General features: G+C 36.8%; 1 protein-coding gene across 1 annotated transcript in view; it reads right to left on the bottom strand.

Moving 5' to 3' along the window:
• Positions 1-21,939, bottom strand: part of LOC136976164 (activin receptor type-2B-like) — a 52,367-nt gene that overhangs the window by 10,596 nt on the left and 19,832 nt on the right. Inside the window, exons 2-7 of the mRNA XM_067271383.1 lie at positions 7,599-7,796; positions 6,840-6,986; positions 2,535-2,945; positions 2,283-2,465; positions 2,043-2,212; positions 1,830-1,977 (exon numbers count right to left, since the gene is read on the bottom strand). Of these exons, the coding sequence (XP_067127484.1) occupies positions 1,830-1,977; positions 2,043-2,212; positions 2,283-2,465; positions 2,535-2,945; positions 6,840-6,986; positions 7,599-7,796 (1,257 nt within the window). The remainder of the gene's footprint in view (positions 1-1,829; positions 1,978-2,042; positions 2,213-2,282; positions 2,466-2,534; positions 2,946-6,839; positions 6,987-7,598; positions 7,797-21,939) is intronic.

Here is a 21,939-nt window from a genome sequence, read left to right as displayed (position 1 = left end):
AGTTTAATCTTGCGAGTTATTGCTATTTGCATTTAATTTGATTTTGTAACGCTTCTTTCGTCACAATATCGGATTTGTTGTTTAATCGACAAAACGGATAGGCTTACGCTGGTATCTATAAACACGGCATCGTCTTTCTTCTAATGATTCGGATCGTATTTCGTTCAACAGAAACGACACAAGTTGTTTTGGTGACGTCTTCTACGAATTTTGCTTCTAGTTAAACACGCGTACCCGATCGTTTGATTTTTTTGGATTGGCTGAACATCGATTTGCTAACTTTCATTCGCAGAAAAAGTGAATAATTTCTATCGAATTGTTTTTGTTAATGAAAACGGAATTCGTAAAAGTTGTTTTTTTATACAGACGAACAATGCAAATTATCAATTCGACCATGATCTGTCTTCCTGCTTTAACAGGAAGACAGATGATAAAATAAACAAAAACGCCTTTCAGCATCAAAATATGGGCCAAAATGTGAAGCCGAAGGAGGATCAGGAGGAGTGGACACCACACAAAAAGACAAGAGACAATATGGATGTTATAACACAAATAAAATAGAATGAGAAAAGAAGAGACCAATCTTTTCTCAATTTATCCATCCTACAACAATATTATATAGAATGTAACATATTTTAATTAATTATACGATTCAATAACTTGCGATTTAATATGCAATAAATTCCAAAATATTGGACACACCCACTCTCCCGTATTGAAATAAAAAATGTTGATCGAAAATGGGACCAAATTACCGAATTTTGACGTTCAGTTGGTCGTAGAATGGCTTAGATTCTGAATTTATATTGCCATATTATTTATCTCAATTGTTTTCCATTCGTGTATAGTGAATAATTTAAATAGCTTGTAATGAATAATGATATAATGGAAATTCGCAATTTATCATAATTATCCATTCTTAACAATACCGGATTGTCTACTAGCACGCGAGGCATATGCCTAGAGAACCCGAGTCCGGGGACTCCAAAATTGGAAAAATAAATAAATAAACCAATCTTACCATCGCAATTGTATATACAGTAATACCTCGGTTTTCGTGACTTCGGTTTTCGCGATTGCCTCGAATTTCGTCGGCGTGCCCAAGTGACCTCGCTGCTAATTTTACGAAAACAAAGGGCGACTCGCGTTTTCCGGCTCAATGTGGCGTTATTTCTCGTTCAGTGAGCATTACCCCGCTAGGCCACCGTTGGCCAACGTTTCCGTTCCCTGAGCACTGGCAGTTCAGTTCGGTTGTGGGTTCGCGCTTTGCCAGGACGGGCTGGTCACGTGGAATTTTCCGGGTTTTCTCCACGTCTGTAACTCTTGAATAGGGGCCAATTACCCTTAAACAGACCTCCCGGAAGGCATTATTCCCCGCAATACGACCATCATAAACGCATACAACTACTATTATATGACAATTACGTCACACTTTACCTCGGGCCAACAATTCCATTACTTTCCTTTAGAGTAGTGTTTTTATATTAATTTCTTATTGCTTTTAGTATTTAACGCTATGTTAATTCTCTATAAAATGTGTTTTGGACTGTCTAGAACGGATTAATTGGATTTACATTGATTCATATGGAAATAATTGCCCCGGTTTTCGTCGGTTTCGGATTCGTCGATTGTTTACGGACGAATTATCGACGAAAACCGAGGTATCACTGTACTAATTTATAAATAATTTTATATCTACAATCAGACGTTATTAGTTTATGATATCGTAAAATTATGTAGAAGGTTCCCCAATCTTATGTGCCTAGAGGTCTTGATCTATTATTGCATCTTAACTCTAGTAACAATTGAAACAAATCGAAATGAATTACCTTGGAAGACATCCGAACATCTCGAAGCAATTTCCCACAGTATGAGACCCAAAGCGTACACGTCGGCCTGTTTCAATGAAGTTTCGCAATCCCTCAGGTTAACCGCTCCTTCCAGCACTTCTGGCGCCATGTAGCGCAAGGTTCCCACCTATTTTGACATCAAATTAAATTCGCTCCTCTCTTCAAATCTGCGAATATCCAAAAAATACTTACGTCGGCCAGGGGAGTGGTTTCGGCCACCTTCAGTTCTCCATTCCTGTAATACTTCCCCTGCTGAAGACAGATAGCGAAGCCGAAGTCGCAAATCATGCACCCTCCGTCGTTACGTATCAAAACATTTCTGGACGTCAGGTCTCTATGAGCTACGCACGGTTTGATCTTATCTGCAAGATGTAAAATGAGAGGGGTGTGGGAAAAGTCCCGCCTGTATCGACAAATACATTCGCTACTTACCATCTTTAAATACCGCCGTGTGTAGATACGCTAGACCGGACGTTAAATTTTTGCTTATTTTACACAGTCCGGCCCAATTAATGGTGTGATTTCTGAGGTAATCTTGTAAACAACCGGAAGGCGAATAGGAAAGAACTAACAGGTACTCTGTTTTGCCGATTTCGTCTATCCTCTCTTTGGCTCCTATCGGCGAGAAAGAACAGTCAATTATCCGTTTGTCTATAAAGTGACCATTAAAAAAGATAAACTCACCAATGAATTTGACCAGACAAGGGTGATCCATAAAAGGTAGAGAATAGATTTCGTTCTCGTTCCTGAAGTACTGCTCATTTTCGTGACTGAATATCTTGACCGCCACTTCTTTGTTATCATCCATTTTACCCAAGTGAACGGATCCGTACTTTCCTTTTCCGATCATCTTCTCGATAGTCAATTTATCTATGTCGAAGGTCTGACAGAAGGAGGGTGGCGAAACGATGCGCTGAACCGAGTCCGAATTCGTCTTCCTTTTGGAGCCGTAGACTCTGAAGAAAACGAAAACGGCAACTCCAATGATGGTCAGCGGAAAAGTGCAGACTAAGACTATAGTCGACGCTTTCGTGTTATTTGTCGCATGTTCTACCGAATTATATCCCAGATGAGACAGTTTATTCTCGGAAGATTCTAAAAAGAAATACAAGCATTCTGGTAAAAATGAATTTCGAAAGAATAATCTAGATTCTGTTGAAACGTGCAATCGAAATGATATTGCCAAGAATTAAGCAATTTCTAATTATAACAATTGGATGAAGAGTCGCTTTTCAATTTTACAATTTAATTTTTAACATTATCTTAGAAACTGAAAGATATCGAATCTTCAGAATATTTAAGTAACGCTTTGTAGGAGCTATGAATGTAATTTAGAAGAGAGAAGGCTTGAAACATTAATGCTGTGGATGACATTACTCTAAAGATCGGGCCACGGAGAGAAAGGAAAAAGAAATTCACAATAGACTACAATCGAAAAAGATCCCAGCATATCAATTATGGAATAGTGTGATTGAATATTCGAAAAATATCTCGAAGTTTCAAATTTTTTCAATGAAATTTTACGTTTCTGTAACCGTCCGAAAACTAAATATTTCGAATTTCAGATTCCAGTTGACAGCATTAACTTTCTCCGTGGACAGAATCCAGAATCGTGATCTTTCGTTGACAGGAATTTAAAAAGTTTTCAAATACATGTATTAATATATATATATATGTGTGTGTGTACCGTATGTAGGTTATATATGTAAGCATACAGTGCAAGGGTTTGGCATCAAATGTGCATTTTAAAAGACAAATTCAAAGCAAATGTGCTGTTAATTTTAATAAAGGAATTTTTAGATTATTCTAAGATGTTGCAAAACATTGTGAATTTTGTAAATGGTGTTGTTACAGAGGCTTCTTAAAAAGCTTACACATTATGATAGATATTTCTAGAATTTTCTCGAATAATTTGAATCTAGGAGCCTTTTGTTAGCGTATATGATGGCATTTTCTGTTATTCATATCGATTCCTAATCAAAATCGATATCAGAATATGCTAAAAATTTAACGGTAAAGACTCGAAAGATCAGTCTTGAAGATCCCAAATAATTTCTTAAACTTCCGCAGGAGATTTGCAGTGGATTGATTAAAATCCACTGCAAATCTCCTTCTGCAGAAGTTTAAGAAATGAGAGACTTTTCAGATAATGTAAAACTGAAAGGTCTCGATAAACAACTGACGTAGTCTGAGAGTTGAAATTATAATGAAGAAGCCATGGTTCAGTGCAAAGAATCAAAAAGATAGAGTCGAGTTTGCGTAAGAGCATATCAATTGGGAGCTTATAACAATGGTCCAAAGTGTTCTGTTCTGACGAATCTAAATTTTCGTTGTTTGGCAGCGATGGTAGAAAATACATCCGACGTCCGGTGGGCAAAATATTCAACCCACGCTGTATGTCTGACACGGTAAAACAGGAGATGGAGGCGTGATGGTCTACGGTTGTTTTCCATCGTATGACGTTGCTCGGGCTTATCAGGAGGAATATATTCAAGGACATCCTCCAAGAAACAATGCTAGTTTTTGATCGTACGAAAATGAGTTGGGGACGAAATTATCAAATAGATAACGATCCAAAACACCGAATCGAGATAGTACCAAAGGAATAAAGGACAATCGCAATTGAATTCAGATCAGTCTGTAGATCTCCATTCGATCGGACATCTTTGAGACGAGTCGGGAAGTCGTCTTGTACAACGAAATAGAGGAATTGTTGATAAACGAATTGGAAAAATATTCCTCCGTCTACAATTGATAATCTGATTGCATCAATATCTCGTAGATACGCCTCTTTATTAAAGACACGCGGATATTCTACTACATTTTAAAAAACAAACTTAACTTTTGTTGATTTTTTAAACTCTAACTGTATTTTATCATTGTAACAGGTTTTATGTTTATTAATGCACTGAAGCAAAACTTTTGCTCTACTGTATAGGTGTACAGTACACGCATAAAGACAGGAGAGAGAAAAAAAGAGGTTGTAGTTTCACTCGAAGTCATCTTTCATATGTACCAAACGATATGTTGTCCTGTATAATTACAATTTATAGGAATGGAAATATTGCTAATGATGTGGAGGATTTCATAAATCATCTTCAACGTAATTATTTATTAATGACGAAGGAACAGATAAAAGCAATTTCCGAAACAAAATTCATCTTCTTTATCTTTCGGGCCGGATTAATCGTTGAACGACAGAATAATGTCTTTAATGACCATTTCCAATGACTGTTTTTATTATAAAGTGTACGCGTAGTCTAGAATATAATATTCAATCGTGTCTGGTAATAAGATGGTCAGAATGGATTCTAGAGATAAAAAACAAGTTTTCTGTTCTCTACATAAATAATTAAGGAGTGGTTTTTCACACGGTAGGTAATTTCCGTCTTCCGCGAATGCCATAAAATGTGGTAATCACTGTATGGCGCCAATGAGATTTCTATGCGGAATCATTTAATAAAAACCATAGTGCGCAGTTCTTTTAAGTCGTAATAATTTTCGAGTCAGTTATACGGAATGCTCGATAATCAATTTACTAAGCATTAAATTGTCATGGTAAGTTTTGTGCCAGGCGGTGACGATGGACAATGGACGAATCGAAGCGCCCATTGGAAACTCCCTTATAATGTTTCGTGAATGTAACCATCGCCAGTTTTATTTTGAATTATGTTCTGGTGGGATTTAGAACTGTCACTAATAGTTATCTCGAGCAAAATAAACAGTAAAGAAACGCATTGATCTTTGTCAGTTGAGGTAGATCTTGCTCTCTGTCATAGATCGGCGTAGAATCAATCTCTCGATTTAGATATCGCGAGAATTTGATTTATTCTAAAGAAAACTGTATTATCATATTTGCTGGCATATAAATCGACTTTCTAAGCCTGAAAAAAATCTTTCTAAACTTGGACTTTATTTATATGGCGGGTAAAAATACCTGCATCATACAATGTTCTACTACAATATACGGTATACAGCGATACTATCATGATTCCATGTTATGTAAACTATTGATATCTTATTGCAATTGTTGATTTTAGATCGAATGTGTTTACCAGTACATCCGACGTCCAGTAGATAACTTATTGAAGGTTTTAGCGTAGCTCCTGTTTCACATTCCTTCTTAGCCTATACGAATAATTTTAATACGTATCTCATATTGAAAAATATTTCGGTGTCTTAATGAAAATAGTAAGGCTTCATTATATTATTTCACTATAAGTTACTGTTTACACCATTCACACTTCAGTTTTAGCCCGTAGCTTTCATATTTTTAGGAGGGGTTGACCCTGTAGAGCGGTTAACCACACACAAACATGCACACAAAATTTTAAGCTGAAAATCTTGAGGTTGACTTACACTCCGGCAAATACAGTATTATATTTCGTGATTATTTTCACAAATTTAATTACCAATCAGTTAAATGAACCGTAATAAACTTCTCTTTCTTTCGTCAACGCCTTAGTTATCACGTGACGGGAGAAACGGACTCATTTTAAGTAGCCGAGAAAGAGAATAGTAATGCTGTCGAATAAATAAAAATGAATCTTATAAAACTGTAGCGAATAAATATAGCAAAGTTTAAAAATATACAGCGATGAATGAAGAGAAAAGAGGAGGAAGGCTGTTTGGAAACGTCATTAAGGGAATTAGTAACATTCGAGTTTTCTTATCGAGACGACAAATAAGAGCAAAAGGTAAAAATTTTTGTTATCCTATTTCCGGACAGCCATAAAGTGAATGTACAAAGGCGAGAACTTCCCTGTAATTCTACGAATTTCGTTTATAAATTAGTACTGTGTTTTATTCTACAATAGAGAGGCCATATTGAACTGTCTTTCCATTTAAGATTACGATTCAGAAGTCATTTTACAAGTACGATCAAGTAAACCCGTCATCACTAATTGCTAATCGAAATTTCGACTGAGCCACGCCAGAGAGTGGCATCCACTTCGAACCAATAAGGGGAACGAGGAAGAGAGTTCTAACCTGGTTCTCCATCCTTCACAGTATAGTCTTTGTTGCACAGATTGGCCGAGCAGCAACAGAATTTGCTGTCGTTCTTAGCTTTAGGCGATTTGTCCGCGATGCATTGTTGTAATTTGCAGGCGTCGCTTCCTTTGTGCTTCCAACATCCTGAAAAAAAAAGGAAAAACAAGACACTTTCGTTATGCATCCTGACTAAAATAAATCTAAATAAATCAAAAGAATTTTTCCTTCTTATTTCTTTTTTCCTAAAGGAACTCGACGAACGGACCGATAAATGATATAAATTTTCATATTACTAATTTAAATTCTTAAGAGTTAGAAAATTAGGAATTTAAAGCGTCGCGAATTTGAATAATTTGAAATTGGACGAGATAAAGCCAAATCGAAGAATTTTTAAGAGAATATGTGTATCCTGGGGATACGTGAAGCACCTGCAGGAAGCACGCAAAATAATCTGTGTTATGGTTGCCAAAAAGAGATTTCAAATCAGCAATTTCTTCAGTTTAAATTTCTGTATAGGCGATTCGAAATTTTCTACAAGTCCAAAAATCTGCTAATTTTAATTCTTTACGAACTTTACGAAGTTTTATACATTTCTGAAGATCCTAATACAGTTTAATCTTACTTTTCTATCGCTATTACTAAGATAAGCAAGGAAGTACTTTAAATGAAAAATGAACCATGGAAGCTGTCTAATATTTTCCTGGCGCGTTTTTGATGGAATAAGGAAAATACGGAGAAGGATAATCTAGATCTTACCCTGTGACTGGACGACGTAAGTCTTGTTGGCGGTCTCCAACAGCAGAGTGAAGCAATAATCGGAGTCAGAGTTGCATTCTGTGATATTGCCTTCGTCCGTGTAGTTGACGACGATACTCCTGTCGAAACCTGTCTCCTTGATTTTGATGCCGTTGGCCTTGGTCGAGATACATTGTATGCACACGGCAGGACATACCACTAAATCAAATAAATTATCATTAGAAATTATTCCATCTCTCTACATTTAATGCGTTTCGCATTATTAAGTCGGTACTCATTCGGAATAAAGATCGGCCTGGCGCGCTCTTCTCCGTAAAGTTAACCGCTTTGCCTTAATTGCGTGACGTTTTATCCAGGAAAAGTGCGTTATTTCGTGCTAATTACCCGATTTAATCAGCCTAACCCGAAACGGTCCTCCCTTTTAAAAACAGTAAAACTTCTCGCGGCGGATTATTCGCGCCACACCCCTCTTTATTGGTTTTTTTATTTCCTAACAGATGACGGGGGGCATTTTTAGTTTCTTCCATTTATTTATAGATTTATAATATTCTGTAGCGTAGTAGCCTACAAATTCCAATTTTTTTTTTTTTTTTTTTTTTTTTTTTTTGTTTATCACGCGTAACTGCTGGAGCGCAGGAACTCACGATAAATTAAATACAAAATGTGATATTAGGCAGGTTCGATTGTCGATCGAATTAAAGACGAACGTTGAAAAGACACTAAGAATAACGCCTATCGACGGATTACGTATGCAAATAAAGCATTTAATTGGAACCAGAATACATTCCCATCTGTCATTTTCTTCATTTCTTCCCTCGTTTCCTCCCCCAATTCGAGTTCCGTGTACTTTTTCATTCTTCATTTTTCCACAATTTATCAAATTTATAGCGTTTTCACACGAGTAACGCGTCACCGAATTTGGCTTTACCCAATAAAACATCCTTCTAAAAATACAAGAATCTGAACTTGACAAGAAAGTCTGCGGCGTTCTTAGGCCTATATAAAAATTCGTGTTTCCGCATATCTAATCTTAAAGATAGCTGTAGCTAAAATATAAACAATGAAGTGAATTTCGAGAAATTTTGCTGGACCTAACCCAAACTTTTCTCACTCTAAAGAATACGAGTAGCAACCTACCCGTTGAGAAGTTCCGTTGCGGAACATCATTTACGTTACGGTAATTAAATACTTGTACGCGAATTTGGTAGAAGTCGAAGTAGTATTCGAAGTAACGAAGGAATTCGCCATTTCTTTTTTCTTTTTTAGTTTAAGAAAATTACGTAACGTTCTTTCGTCGAGAATATCGATGATCGTACTTTAACCCCGAGGATCCAGATGGCGCAACGTAACCATCTGGAGGTCTGAAGAAGGAAACGTGACGGGTCGGCAAATGACGTGTGCTTCCGTCAATTCCCTCGACCGGAAACACGTCGACGCCCGAAAACCGTCCGTCGACCTATCCGTTGCCTGAGAAAAGTGATAATCGTATAGATATCGAAGACGATCGGCAACAATAAGACAATGGATTTTAACACAAAGCCGTATTTTCACTAAATAAAAAAGGAGGAAAGTAAAACCACGAATAAATTACAGTCCTCGAATTTATACTTCTACTCCAAAGTTCTAAAACATCGATATTTTGCAAAAAAAAAATAAATCATTTTTTTTAACCCGAATGAGGGTGTGAGAATTACTTTTGTATCGTGCAATCTTCTAGAATTTTATAGTCCATCTCCGAAATATAGTATTTCGAACGTTATCGTAAAAGAAAGAAGTAGGTAGAGGCGAGTGAGATAAGTTTATTTATCTGTTTAAGTGGCAATCGATGGTCAGACCCGATTTCACTCCAGGATGTGGAAAATGGATGCGTGTCGATTACAAAAGGGGCGTTGTCTCCTCCAAAGAACGGAAATTCGAGTGGAAACGTGGAACAAAAGACGATCAATTTAACCCTTTTCGACTTAAAATACGATTTCCGTTTACGATTCACTCTCTTCAATTCGTGGCATTAAGCACATCCGATTAAAGTTACTCTTTTGCAACTATGTTGCGGATAAAATATTTTTTTAAACCGATCGATCTGGACATTTTAAAAAAAACCGATAGATATTTGACTTTCTTTAGTCGAAAGGACTGTTTTGACTGAATTTTTCTGTAAGTACTGCACGAATTACAGAAAAATTCGAATTATTCGTTTTTATCTCTTCGGATCGAACAGCGGAATGATCCTCCTGTAAGCTCTCACCATGGCGCTAAAAATTACGAAAAAGATGGGCTTACATTTGTAATTTCCTTCCCTGTATTTCGATAAACTTGTAAACCTCTACGCGTAGCACTTCGATGAAATACATCATAGCCTACATAGATCACATTTGAGCAATGAGTCGCCATATTTAGTCCTCAGTATGCGGTTTATAGATTTTAATTTGCATTATTTATACACTTTCCAATAAATTTATTACAATAATTTTAATTTAAGTTAAAAAGAATAAATTTTTTTTGGGCATTTTCCAAATTTATATGGAAAATAATAATTAATAATAGCTTTATACTAAACTCCTCGTTTTATTAAATGCAATTAAACGTTAAATCATTTTTTTTTTTATTCGTATAGAAATTAAATAAATTTATACAACTTGTAAATGAATAATATTTTATTGTTTCAAGACGTATTGCAAATTTTGTATTCTTTTTAAATATAATGCTCCAATTATCTTCTCTTTTTCGTTTAAATGGCTTTAGTTCCTAGAAGAATGTATTAAGTTAAAAATAGAATAGATCTTCTTAAAATAATACTTAATTACTACAAGAAAATGTTTTTAAAAAGGACAATATCATCGAAAGTTGATATTGTCATTTTAAAGACAATATCAACTTTCAATTTTAAAATGACAATAAATTAAAAGATAAAAGATACTCATATTTGTTATTTTACAAACCAAATTCAATACTTTCCCGTATTAAAAACACGGATAAGACTCGCGAACACAAAGGGACAAAAAAAAAAAAAAAACAGAGAATAAAAAAGAGCTAGTCACAAACAATGAAGATGATTTTAATATATTTTTAAAAAATTAAAAATAAAAATAAAAATAATCAACGCTTTTATTGATCACCTTTGTCAGAGTGCGTGGTGGAGTGGCCTCACCCCACCGTATACCTCACTACAATGTGTTTTTGTGTGTGTGTAAATGCAATGATTAAATTTTAAATTTAGTTATGTTTAATGGTTTCGGGGTAGGGAAGAGGTTAACTATGGGGGCTGTGCATAAATTAGGTAAAGCAGATAAGAATGGGTGAATATGCAGTTAATCGTTACGAGGAGCGTTTACAAAAGCGTTACTTAATTCTAAGGTCTCAATCCTCGGTGTTCATTTTTGTTTAAGTGATGCAGCGTAGCAAACCGTACTGTTTATGTTACTGCTTTGCACATTATATCTCAATATCTAATTAGTGAAATAATGTTACGTTCGGTATCACATACTGTGTATTATTCCTTAGTGCAATTAAGGGGGTTGATCGAGTTACGCGTTACGTAATTTTGGGAATCGGTACGTGCGACGGCGTTACGGAACGTTACGGAAGATGGGATGATAGTTGAAAGCATTAAAATAGCGTTATGTAACTTCCCATACTTAAAAATTAAGACTTTCTGTTCAGATAATAGTTATTATACGAATTAAAATCAATAAATGGCTTCTAATAGAAAAACGAAATATATCTAACGATCCAAAAGATGATATATGAATATTAATTAATTAGAATTTTCAACAAATAAAAGTTTTTATCGTAATACAAAGAAGTATAATTTTCTGTGTGTAACTGATACATTGGACATAAAATGAGTGATGTTGCATGCTCCTAACATTGATATAATTTCAAACTATAATGTTTACTAAAGTGGTAAACGTAACTTTGATTCGGAAGAATGTTTTTTTTTCTTTCTATATTTCGATTTTCCATATATTTGGGTCCTTTGGATAATTTAAATAACTCGAAACCTTTTTCGTGACGATTCAAAGCCGGCTTCGTGGGTATGCGATATCCCGCGCTTATAAGGGTGAATGCTCTATCCTTGGAGTTTTGAAGTCTCCGAATTTACATTTTGCTCATGGCCCGCAAAATAAAGATCCCAGTTCCGCGTTACGGTTCATACAACTAACGGCGTAACGAGCTTATTTTTAAATACAAATATATTCGATAAATACAACATTGACTAAATATAGTAGATACCGAGCGTTGCGAAAGGGCCCGTGACATTGCTAAGTCAGAACGACAAATTAGGCCTTAAGTATTTTAAGAAACACTTAAATATATCTTTAAAATGTTATATTTTGTATTAAAAACATATAAAAATAAAACAGCGGCCTGCGAGATCTGTCCCGAGGCCCTAACAAGACATAATAATGACATATTTCAAAACATACTGTTCTTTAATAATAGTGTTAAGTACAAAAGTCTTGTAGAAGTTAAAAAACTTGGACTAACCAGTTCATGTGACTGTTTAATCCACGTTAGCATCAGTAAATGAAGTTAAAGTAAAATGTATTTTATCATCGTTAATGGTTTTTTAATCTGATTTCCCAATCTTTTTCTGTTTTCTTATAACACAGTGTTACGGGGAAGAGCTTGGTTTGGTCATTTTTTAAAGGTAAGGTAAATTACATAATGTTTATGTCAAATTGCGACCCTGCCACTTCAAAAAGTCACGTGTTGCGGCCCTAGAAGTCTCTATATAAAGTAGGCCTATTTAAAATGTAAATACGAATGTATTAGAATATGATTATTAGCTACACAATATTATTGACTATAATTATTTGTTGATTATTATTTTTTTTAATTAATTATTTTGTTAGTTGAATTAAGTTTTTTGTTAAGTGTCATACTTAAATAATTTCACCACATTGGGTTTGCATTTTTTTTCATTTCTTTTTATAGAAATAATGAGAAAGGACTTAATAACGTATCTTGCGGTGGACCGTGAAAATATTATTACGTCACTGAGTGGTTGGCGATGTTTGAATGGCATAAATGTCGCGATCCATTATATTTGATTCGCTCTATATGTAGTCTATATATTTATATGTAGCTAGGAACTTCAAAGTCAGGAAAGTGCCACCATAAAAGACGGCAGATTTTTTATAATCATTTGTAGTAATTGTGATTATTCTGTCTTTAATTATGAATGAGATAAACAGTAATTTCCCTTCCTTCGCGTCGCAATCAAAGTTTTCAGATACTATGTTCAAGAACCTGTATTAACAGAAGTATCACGTAGATATCAATTATTAACATTGATCAACCTGTAGAACTTTTATGAAAAGAACTTTGAGCGAAAGGTAAGATTAATCGTCTCGCTATTTCAAAGTTGCGAAAAACTGAGTAAAGCAGAAACTATTTTTGCTCGTTCCCTAACTTTATTGGAATCTCTATGCCGGATTTCTCGTGTCTGGCAACGAGGATCCACATTGGGATCCCTCATCTGATCGACTAATCCGAAAATTAAGGTAGTTGTGATCACACTCTTTTCGGGTTGAATGAGCGTGATCTGGAGACGGATTAAGTGTTAGTACAGGAAAAACGAAAAAGGAAACGAGGAGAGGAATAATTAGAACGTAGAATCAATTTTAAATAAAGCGCCTCCGGTTATAAACCACAAAAGCGCGACCTTTTGTCCGAAACTGCGCATTATCCTCGGGCGTAGAGAGTTTTTGTCCATTAAAAATTAATTATATTCCGGGGACGATTAAAATCTCGCGCTTTTTTACCAATGGCGTTTTGTTTACCGAAATTTTGTTAATTCCCGGAGAGAAATCCGAGACGGGATTTTGTTCGTCTGCCAAATTCTAACGAGGCGCCCTCCTAATCCTAGGATAATTGTTTTGGGGATCTAGTTCGTGACGTCCCCCCGACTTTTCCATCAAACTTCCAAAAGTCGGAATATCGCGCACAGATTTTAAACTCCGGAAACGGAAGAAAGGGGGAAACGACGACTGTCAAAACACAAGACGCAATTTTGTCGTGGTGAATGTCAGAGAGCGAGAAGAGAACACGCCAAATTACTTAGTCTTAAGTGACAGTTTAAAGTGTCGACCAAGACTCGGTAACGAATCGGGTCGGAGGTCGAAAGCGCCATTTCTTCCGTCTTGCACTCGCTTTAGAAGCGACGCCATTTTTAGAAAGCGCCGCGACCGGTGCAAATTCCGGAAGTGGTACTTTGCACGGTATTTTTACCAATGGCGCGCGACTTCGAGAGGTCGGCGACGGTAAACGTACTCCCGTTTCGTGGCGATTAAAGTTCTCGAACGCCTGTACCTCGAGCAGACTCCGGACCCCGCTTCCCAGTACTTTGATCCTGGACAGAGAGTATCGTTTTGCACTCCTTCCTGCGGGGCCAATTCTCGTTTAAACAAACATTCTTTCCGCAAAAACGCTATTCTCGGTTTCCTAGCTTTTTAAACAGATTAAGGGATTAGAGACGATCCCGGATCGTCTCATCCCTTTTCCAAACATTTCAGATCGCACGACGGCGCTATCGGGAAGAAAAAGTCACCCGCGCAACTAGCGAAACGCAATTTACTCCTTAACAAAAGCAGCCATTAAAGCGTCGATTTTTCAGAATTTCCAAGAGCACCCCCTTATTATTCTCTTTTGAAAAAAAATCCCTAAATTACCGAGGACACGTCACCAAAATTCGCGGATACCGATTGTTGTTTAAGCGCGAGAAATTGGAGTTCGTTAAATTTTAAAACAAGAGATTTTGTCTTAAATAAGAGACGTGGAAACGGAAAGAAGTCGGATAATTCTTCTTTGTTTAAATAATTCGCTCGTCTTAGAAAATTAGAAAGAGGGAAAAAAAAGAAATTTATCATTTTTCCGGAGTCCAAACAGAACCAAATGACAGAATGGCGAGAGGAAATCGAGATTAATCCGATTGACGCTAATCCGGAATTAAATCGTCCTCGCTCATTTTAAGAGGATTAAAATGAGATTCGTTTTCGCGAGGGAGGAACCGTCGAGGGGCGTCGGCGAGCAAAAAGTGGTAAGTAAATGACCGAAAGACCGTATGTCTCGGGAAGAGGCACGCGCCTAAACGGAACCGGAAACGACAATCGTATACGAACCCTCCCCGACAATGCGAAAGATAAAAGGGGCGAAACGATTCTCCGCCCAGACGGAGGGGTGGACCGCCCGATAAAAATGGAAAAAAGCTGCCTTCTAACGATCCCTCCGCTTATTTCGGATGCTAAAAATTCCAACGGACGAAATTTTTGGCGCTCGAGGCTATGAACCGATGCTTCTCTCTAATTCCGGTAAACGTCGGCATTAAATTCGGCTCGCTCTTCTAACGAGCGCATCTTTCGTTCCTCTTCCCTCTCCCCAAACCCACCCCCATCTTAATAAAGGGGTGGAAGCGCGAGGAAACGTAGATTCTTTCGTTTACTTTTGGCTTGGTGCAACCCCCTCACCTTAACGGAGGCCTCCGACCTTAGACCTCCCTACTCGATAATGCAAGAGAATGCTCAAGCGCCATTAAAACAAAAGGTGACAATGGCGACCACTCTTTCTTCTTCCTTCATTCACAACTAGAATCTTCGATTTTCGTAAGATCCGAGTTAAGAAACTTTCGACTCTCTTCTTACCGATCTTTATTAAAGAGCGGAGCCTTTTCCAAAACAATCCTCTACCTCGCAACCAAGTTAAATCGTAGGGCGGCGCCGCTCCGATCCGGAAGACAAGTCACGTCGCGTCGCCGCGCGAACGTGTCGCGAAGGAAAGCGACGCGAAAATCTTGTTCGGATATCCTCGGTTTTGACGTCACGATTAGAGAAGCGGTAAATAAGGAAAGAATGAAAGGATGACTGTTCGTCAAATAAAACAACGAGTGCGAGATAAAGAAGGAATCCGAATCGTCTCTAACTATCCCCAAATTTTATCGAATTTCCCGGTAAATAAGCCATCTGTAAACTTTTGCCCGGAGAAAGACGAGAATCTCGTTAAGATCTAGGAAAACTCGCGTCGTCGCTTGTTATCGCTTCTTCTCGTCGCTAGGCGGTGCCACTTGTTTACTTTTGGGCCGAATTCTTGCCCGAACGGGATTTGCGTAACGCAGTCGAGATCGGTCCGTTATTCAAAATAAATAAATAAATAAGAAGAAGAAGCAAACTTTGCATCGAGAGACCCGGGAGTGACGCCTTTCTTTCGTTTGTTTCCGAATCGCGAATCTTCTAACAACTCTCCAGTGACCCAGCGTCACTAACAAAACAATGTTTACGACTCTCCTTCCTCTCGTGTAATTCTTCCAAGAGGACCGGGAATCAGCTCACGATCTCTTACAGATACAACGTAACAATAAATCACGCGTGATTTAATAATACTGAAGATAATTAATTAAGGCATTCACGATTTTCATTTGCCAATAGGATACGTAATGTTGCGCGTAGTTAGAAGCGCGCAAAACGCGTTGCTTTACCATTTCAATACGATGCGTTCGTAATGATAAAATGATTGGTAGTTACGAGGAATGTGCTCGATCCGGAAGAGGTGGGTTCTAACCGGTCCCATTAAAAAGGTTCGGTAGCCCGGAAAATGACACCGTCTTAGAGAAAAAAACAAGACTGGTCTGCCTGCCTAATGACATTCTTTTCTAATAACTCACGCAACTTTCACTCATCCACTCATGTAAGCAAATGCAAGAAGCGAAGACCCGAGATTCGAACCCACGCTTCTATCAAATAATCCGAACCAATCTGGAAGATACGAATCCTCGTGTTTAGCACGTAACAGACAAAATGGAGATTCGAACTCCCATGTGTATTAAATTAAGCTTCGTAGAGAATATGTAGAAGATAGAGTTACAGAGAGGAAAGAGTTCGAACCACTTAATAGGTGCCGAAATGAATTTGATGAGGAAGAAAGAAAGACTTTCAGAGGGAAGCGTGACCTACAACTCGAATGCGAGACAGAAAAGAAGAAGAAAAAAAAAGCCTCTTCCGACGATCTCTTAATGTATCGAGCAGGAGAGACGATACTTTATTTCTTTCGTCTGCAGGAAATCGGTTATTAGGAGAATGTTTCTATATCCGATCGAGTAAACAAGACGTTATATTGTATCAGAAAGGACTTTTTGCTCTCTGACTGGCAACTTCTTGCTCGCGCCCGTACTTCATACACATTTAAATTTTAACAGTTCAAAAGATTCCCGCGTTGTACTGTTTCCGACGAGCTCCATTCCTTTTCGGAAATTCTACGTTCTCGCACATGCGCCATTGTCAACAGGAAGTGGGGAAGGAAACCGGAAAGGCCGACGTCTTAATTATAAACTTCAATTTTTGGATGGGTCGATGGGGGTGGAAAACGTCCTATCGACCGGTTTACGGTCCGCATCGTTTCCGATTTAAAGCTCCACGTAATAATACGTCAAAATATGTAATTTCGGGAGTGAAACTTTCTCTTTTAATTACTCCTTTCGTTAAACACCGATTAAAATGCAGTCTTCTTAACTGATGGGTAATTTAGAGGAGCCAGTCTGTTAAAAGAGGCGTCGTCTCGTGGCCGTCTCCGTCAGTGGTTCCCACACTCTCGACGTCATTTCGAAACGAAAAAAAAAAAGTCGAGAGGGTGATGGAACGAGTCATTTGCTTTGTGTAAAGAAAAACTGTTAGCTATCAGACAGGACGCCCTTTGGACCCACATATCGAAGATGCGTATGTAAACGTGACACCGAGATTGTTTATCTATCAATCAATGCTGTAAAGGAATCTCGCCTGTTTTTCCGATTTTAGGGACCCCTCCTTTCCAAATTTTCAGTAATATCGATTTAATAATTCGAGAAACAAATTAGAATAAAAAATTTATCAATTAACTGTTATAAATCTCACAACATGCAAAGGAAAAGACGAGGGGATGTCCGTCGTTTCCTCCTTTTCCGATGGTATGCTATCTTTCTTCATTGACAAGAGAGGAGGAGGACCTCTAGATGACCAATCATACATTTTACAAATTACTTCACCTTCCTACGGAACAAAAGCATGATTGATCATAAACAAAGAATAAAATAGAAAGAAGTGACGAAATTAACAGGATTAAGAGACTGACTGACTGGCCGGACAGAGGATTGACCGGACAAGAGACAACCGACCTAGTGAAGGAGAAAGGAAGACGAAAAGGAAGAAGAGAACAGGGAGAGAAAAAAAAAGAAAGAAGAGAAGACAACTCTACCTGGTATGTTGTGAGTCGCGCAGCCCTCCGTTAGGTACACCCCTCGTTTTATAGATAGAAGTAGGCCATTTTCCTAAATCGGATTTTACAATTTTGTTCAAAACTTTGTTTTTCGATAATAAACTCTTGTTATTTATACTTGACTCTGCTTTCATCCTCACGAGAGACTCATCCCTGGACTTCGGGTGACCCTTACCCTCGCTCCTTAACTATTTTTTTTTTTTTTTTTTTTTTGGTGTAAATCTGAGGTGTATCCGACAAAACACACCTGGTGGCAGGACTGTACCCTAAACTTGCGTAATCTAATTTTTGACGGCCCTTGACAACTCCCGCAGTTTCTTGATGTCACTTATATTATATCCAGTAAATTTCGAGAAACTGTATTTCTTTCCAGTCTCGTTTTGCTACCTTCTAACCAAGAAAATTGTCAAATTGAATGCAAAAAATTGAGTTTAGGATGTTAGAAAGTAGAAAAAGTGTTAAATTCCCGTCGAAAGAAAATGAAAGCTTTGTATTCTCCCCCCTTAAGTATTCAAAGAAAGTTCCCTTTAATCGGACGTTTCGTTTGCCGATGGTTGATTGTTTACCGAACGAAGAAGCAATCGGTTCGAGAAAACTATTGAAAAAATCGCGATAATATCGCCGCGAAGCTTCGCCTGTGACGTTGTAAATGACTAGCGATTTGAATAGAACGACCACTTTGTAATATTCTCGCTACCGTCGCCTTCAGTGTACGCGTTGTATTTTTTCTTGTATCTCATCCAATTGGAAACTTACCGAAGGATCGGTCAGGCAAAAAATGTTGGAGATTGAAAAACAAATAAGTTACTACCGTTCAAAATTAGCATGTTTACATAGCGCGACGCATTACAAAGCGATTAAATAAATGGCACTCCAACAGCGTGGTATCTAAGTGCCATCATTAGAAAGACATAGAAAAAAGATTTGTGACAAATTTTTTCGTAAATATTTATTGATATAAACGACCTATGCATATATATTTTCGATTTTATGTGCATATCAACTCTCTGCACTTCTTCAAATACGTCCCTGCATTTCAATAACCTAAAGAAAAGGAGAATCATTTCAGTTTGCAAACGATCGACCGAAGTTGCAATCTGTTGCTACTGCAAACTGTTGCATCGGAGCGCGGAAGACGTTGTTATTTCCGATTGGAAACGAATTTAAATCGTTCTAAAACGTGTTAAACTCCAAAAGATATGGCAAAAATTACATAATAAATTTGTTTTATCGTCATTATTGGATCGTCATTTAGTTTTTCGTTCGTTTTATCTAATGATATCACTCTCTTTCTAGAAAAGTTCCTTTTCACTCAAAATATAAAATGGATACGTAAGAAAATATATAGTCTACATTTTACACTTATTTTTGCATCATTATTAATTCACAAATTTCTGAAGTTCCATTAATCAAAGAGAAGAAGATAGGAAACTATTCATTATGCAAAGGTAACTTTATATTATTTTACGACGTGAAATCAGTCTAATTTCTGACTTTTATATAGGAAAATTTTCATCGTTTTCGGCGCAGAAACGATGATGGCGTGAGACGTTATTTCGCGAGTCGCTTCGGTTCTCAAGCGACGATATCGAATACTACAATCGTCATATTTTCTCGTATTTAATTAGCGCGTATCGCTTTACTTTCGCAAATTGCCTGCACGCGATACGTCGACTCATTTATCAGGATCAACATTTATCGTTACAGATACAATATTCTGCAAACCGAGCGTCGCGATGCGACCACTCTCCCCCTTCGAAGAAATCCCCTAGGCTTCTACCGAGAAGCTTTCGCGTGCACGTGGCTCTCGAATTAAGAACAACTTCAATTTTATAAACAAATTTTACGTCTTTCGGAGGCTCAATAGACAAAATAAAGTTCTTCCGACTAAACTTTCGAGGGTCGTCGACACTATACGAGTTGTTAATTACAGTTTCTTAATAAAGAATCCTCGAAAATGAAGGATTCTCTCGCATGGTCGCAAGTCTTAAGCGTAACAAGAGTCGAGAAATTCCTATCTAACGTCACTTAACATCTGACAAGATCTTTAGATAAGAAAAACCAAGCTTAAAAAACTATTGAACAATCGTCACACAGAACATGATAATTTTGCTAATTACACAAAATTCTTCACAGTATAGGCTACTTATTTATTAATTCAGACTCGATATTAAAAATTTTTCTCGAAGTATAATCACTCTTTCAAAAGTTTACGTTACATGATTATTCATGAATTTCTAGTAACTAGTGCTGTGTTATACTCAAGGCACGTTAAACACATCCGGAGCCCCAAAATTGGAAAAAAATTAAAAACAATTTTACCGCTGCAATTTTATAGCGTAATTTATAAATAATTTTATAAGCTACAATTAAACGTTATTAGATTATAATTTAGTAAAATTATGTAGAAGGACCCCAATTTTCTGTGCCTAGGGGACTCCGGAAGGTCTTAACCCGCCATTACGCGTAAACGGCAACTTAAATGTGCGATAAAGATGATTTTTATAGGCGCACATTTTTTCAAAGTTATTGAATGATTTTCGTATTTATTCCTTCATTTTTTTCCGTGCAAATTAGCTTCTATTCGCGCGATTTTCTCTCCAATTTCTTTATCTTGTAATTTCTTACATTTGAACTCTTTCGCTATCCATATATTTCGATATTTAGCAATTTTGCAAATGCATACAATATTTTTTGGAAACAAATTACAGTATACAGATAGCACCAAGAGTCTAACAATTGTCGAAAGCGACTCTCCCATACAAGAAGCTCGATACAAAGAACGAGTGGTGAAAAATGAGCGAAATCTAAAAATAAATTCTCGAAATTTGCTCCCTTCGACGGGAAAGATAACAGTTCGAAAACTTTTAGAATCTCGAGAGAAGTAATTATAATAGTCTCGACGTTGCAAAGAAGCTAACTTGGGCCATCGAGTAAGGAACAAAGGTTAGGTGAACTGCCCAATTCTGTTTCGAGTATTTATTTATTTATTTTATGTATATATATTCTGTAAGAAAAAAAAACAAAACAAAACAAGAATCGAATTTAACAAACTTTCATCGAGCTAGGTTTTTATCTTGCAAAAATAGCCACAGAAAAGTGTAAACAAAGGAACTTAAACTCATATCAATCAAACAAGATAAAGATCTAAGGAACAAGTTCGTGCAATCATGACTGCATAAAACTCGAATATATTATTAAAAAAAAAATTGAAATAAAAATAATTTCGGAAGGTAAATCGCGTGAATAGTAACTGATCTAAAAGAAAATACAATGCAAGCAAATGCAAAAATTATTATTTAACAAAAGGGATTTCGTTTATAAAGTTGTTCGTTACGCGAAATTATTCGGATAAAATACATTTTAAGATATTATAGAATGTAGTAAATAACAATATATAGAAACTATGCACGAATGGTTACACTCTGAGCCATTTAAGAAGCAGTGACCGAATGCATGACTAAAAAATTCATCTGGTCTTCGTTAAGTATTTTTCTTTTATCTATAAAAACACAATTTTTTTTAAGTTTCCCTTATAACTTCCAGATAAAATTCGCTTCGAGGCATCAAATACAATGAATTTTTTTCTTTTAAAAAGAAGGGACAAATTCTGTTATTTTAAAAGAACAAAAAACAAATAAGAGATAAGATCTCGTTCTAATCGCGATCTCGTAAATGACAAAAAATTAATGAGAACGAGATCGGGTGCGAGATCGTCGATATCGACTCGCGACGCGACAAACGTTAAGAAACGAGATCGATCGATTGGAATAACAAGAAAAGTGAGTAAATTATATTTTCTTTAAAAGTGCAAAACAGAAGAAAGAATTTACATACGATTTATTATTTTTTACAGAAAAGTTCTCGAATTAACCGGGCCTAAATCTGACAATTGAATTAACTCCTGCGATATCAGAGTATTTTTTTTTTCTTTTTTTTTTGGATAAATAAATGGACTAATTGCAATTTACATGTGATCAAATCGATGACGGAATAATTCGCATCCTCGGAAATATGTAAAATTTCGAATTACCTAACGAGGCTTCATCTACGGTACGTGGGGAGGAAGAAGTTTTCGGGAGCGAGGAACGGAAAACAA

Source organism: Centruroides vittatus, unplaced genomic scaffold (genome assembly GCF_030686945.1).
Source record: "Centruroides vittatus isolate TY-2023 unplaced genomic scaffold, ASM3068694v2 contig_397, whole genome shotgun sequence".
NCBI lineage: Eukaryota > Metazoa > Arthropoda > Arachnida > Scorpiones > Buthidae > Centruroides > Centruroides vittatus.
The sequence above is the reverse complement of the archived record's forward strand: the minus strand, read 5'-3'. Positions and strand labels throughout refer to the sequence as shown.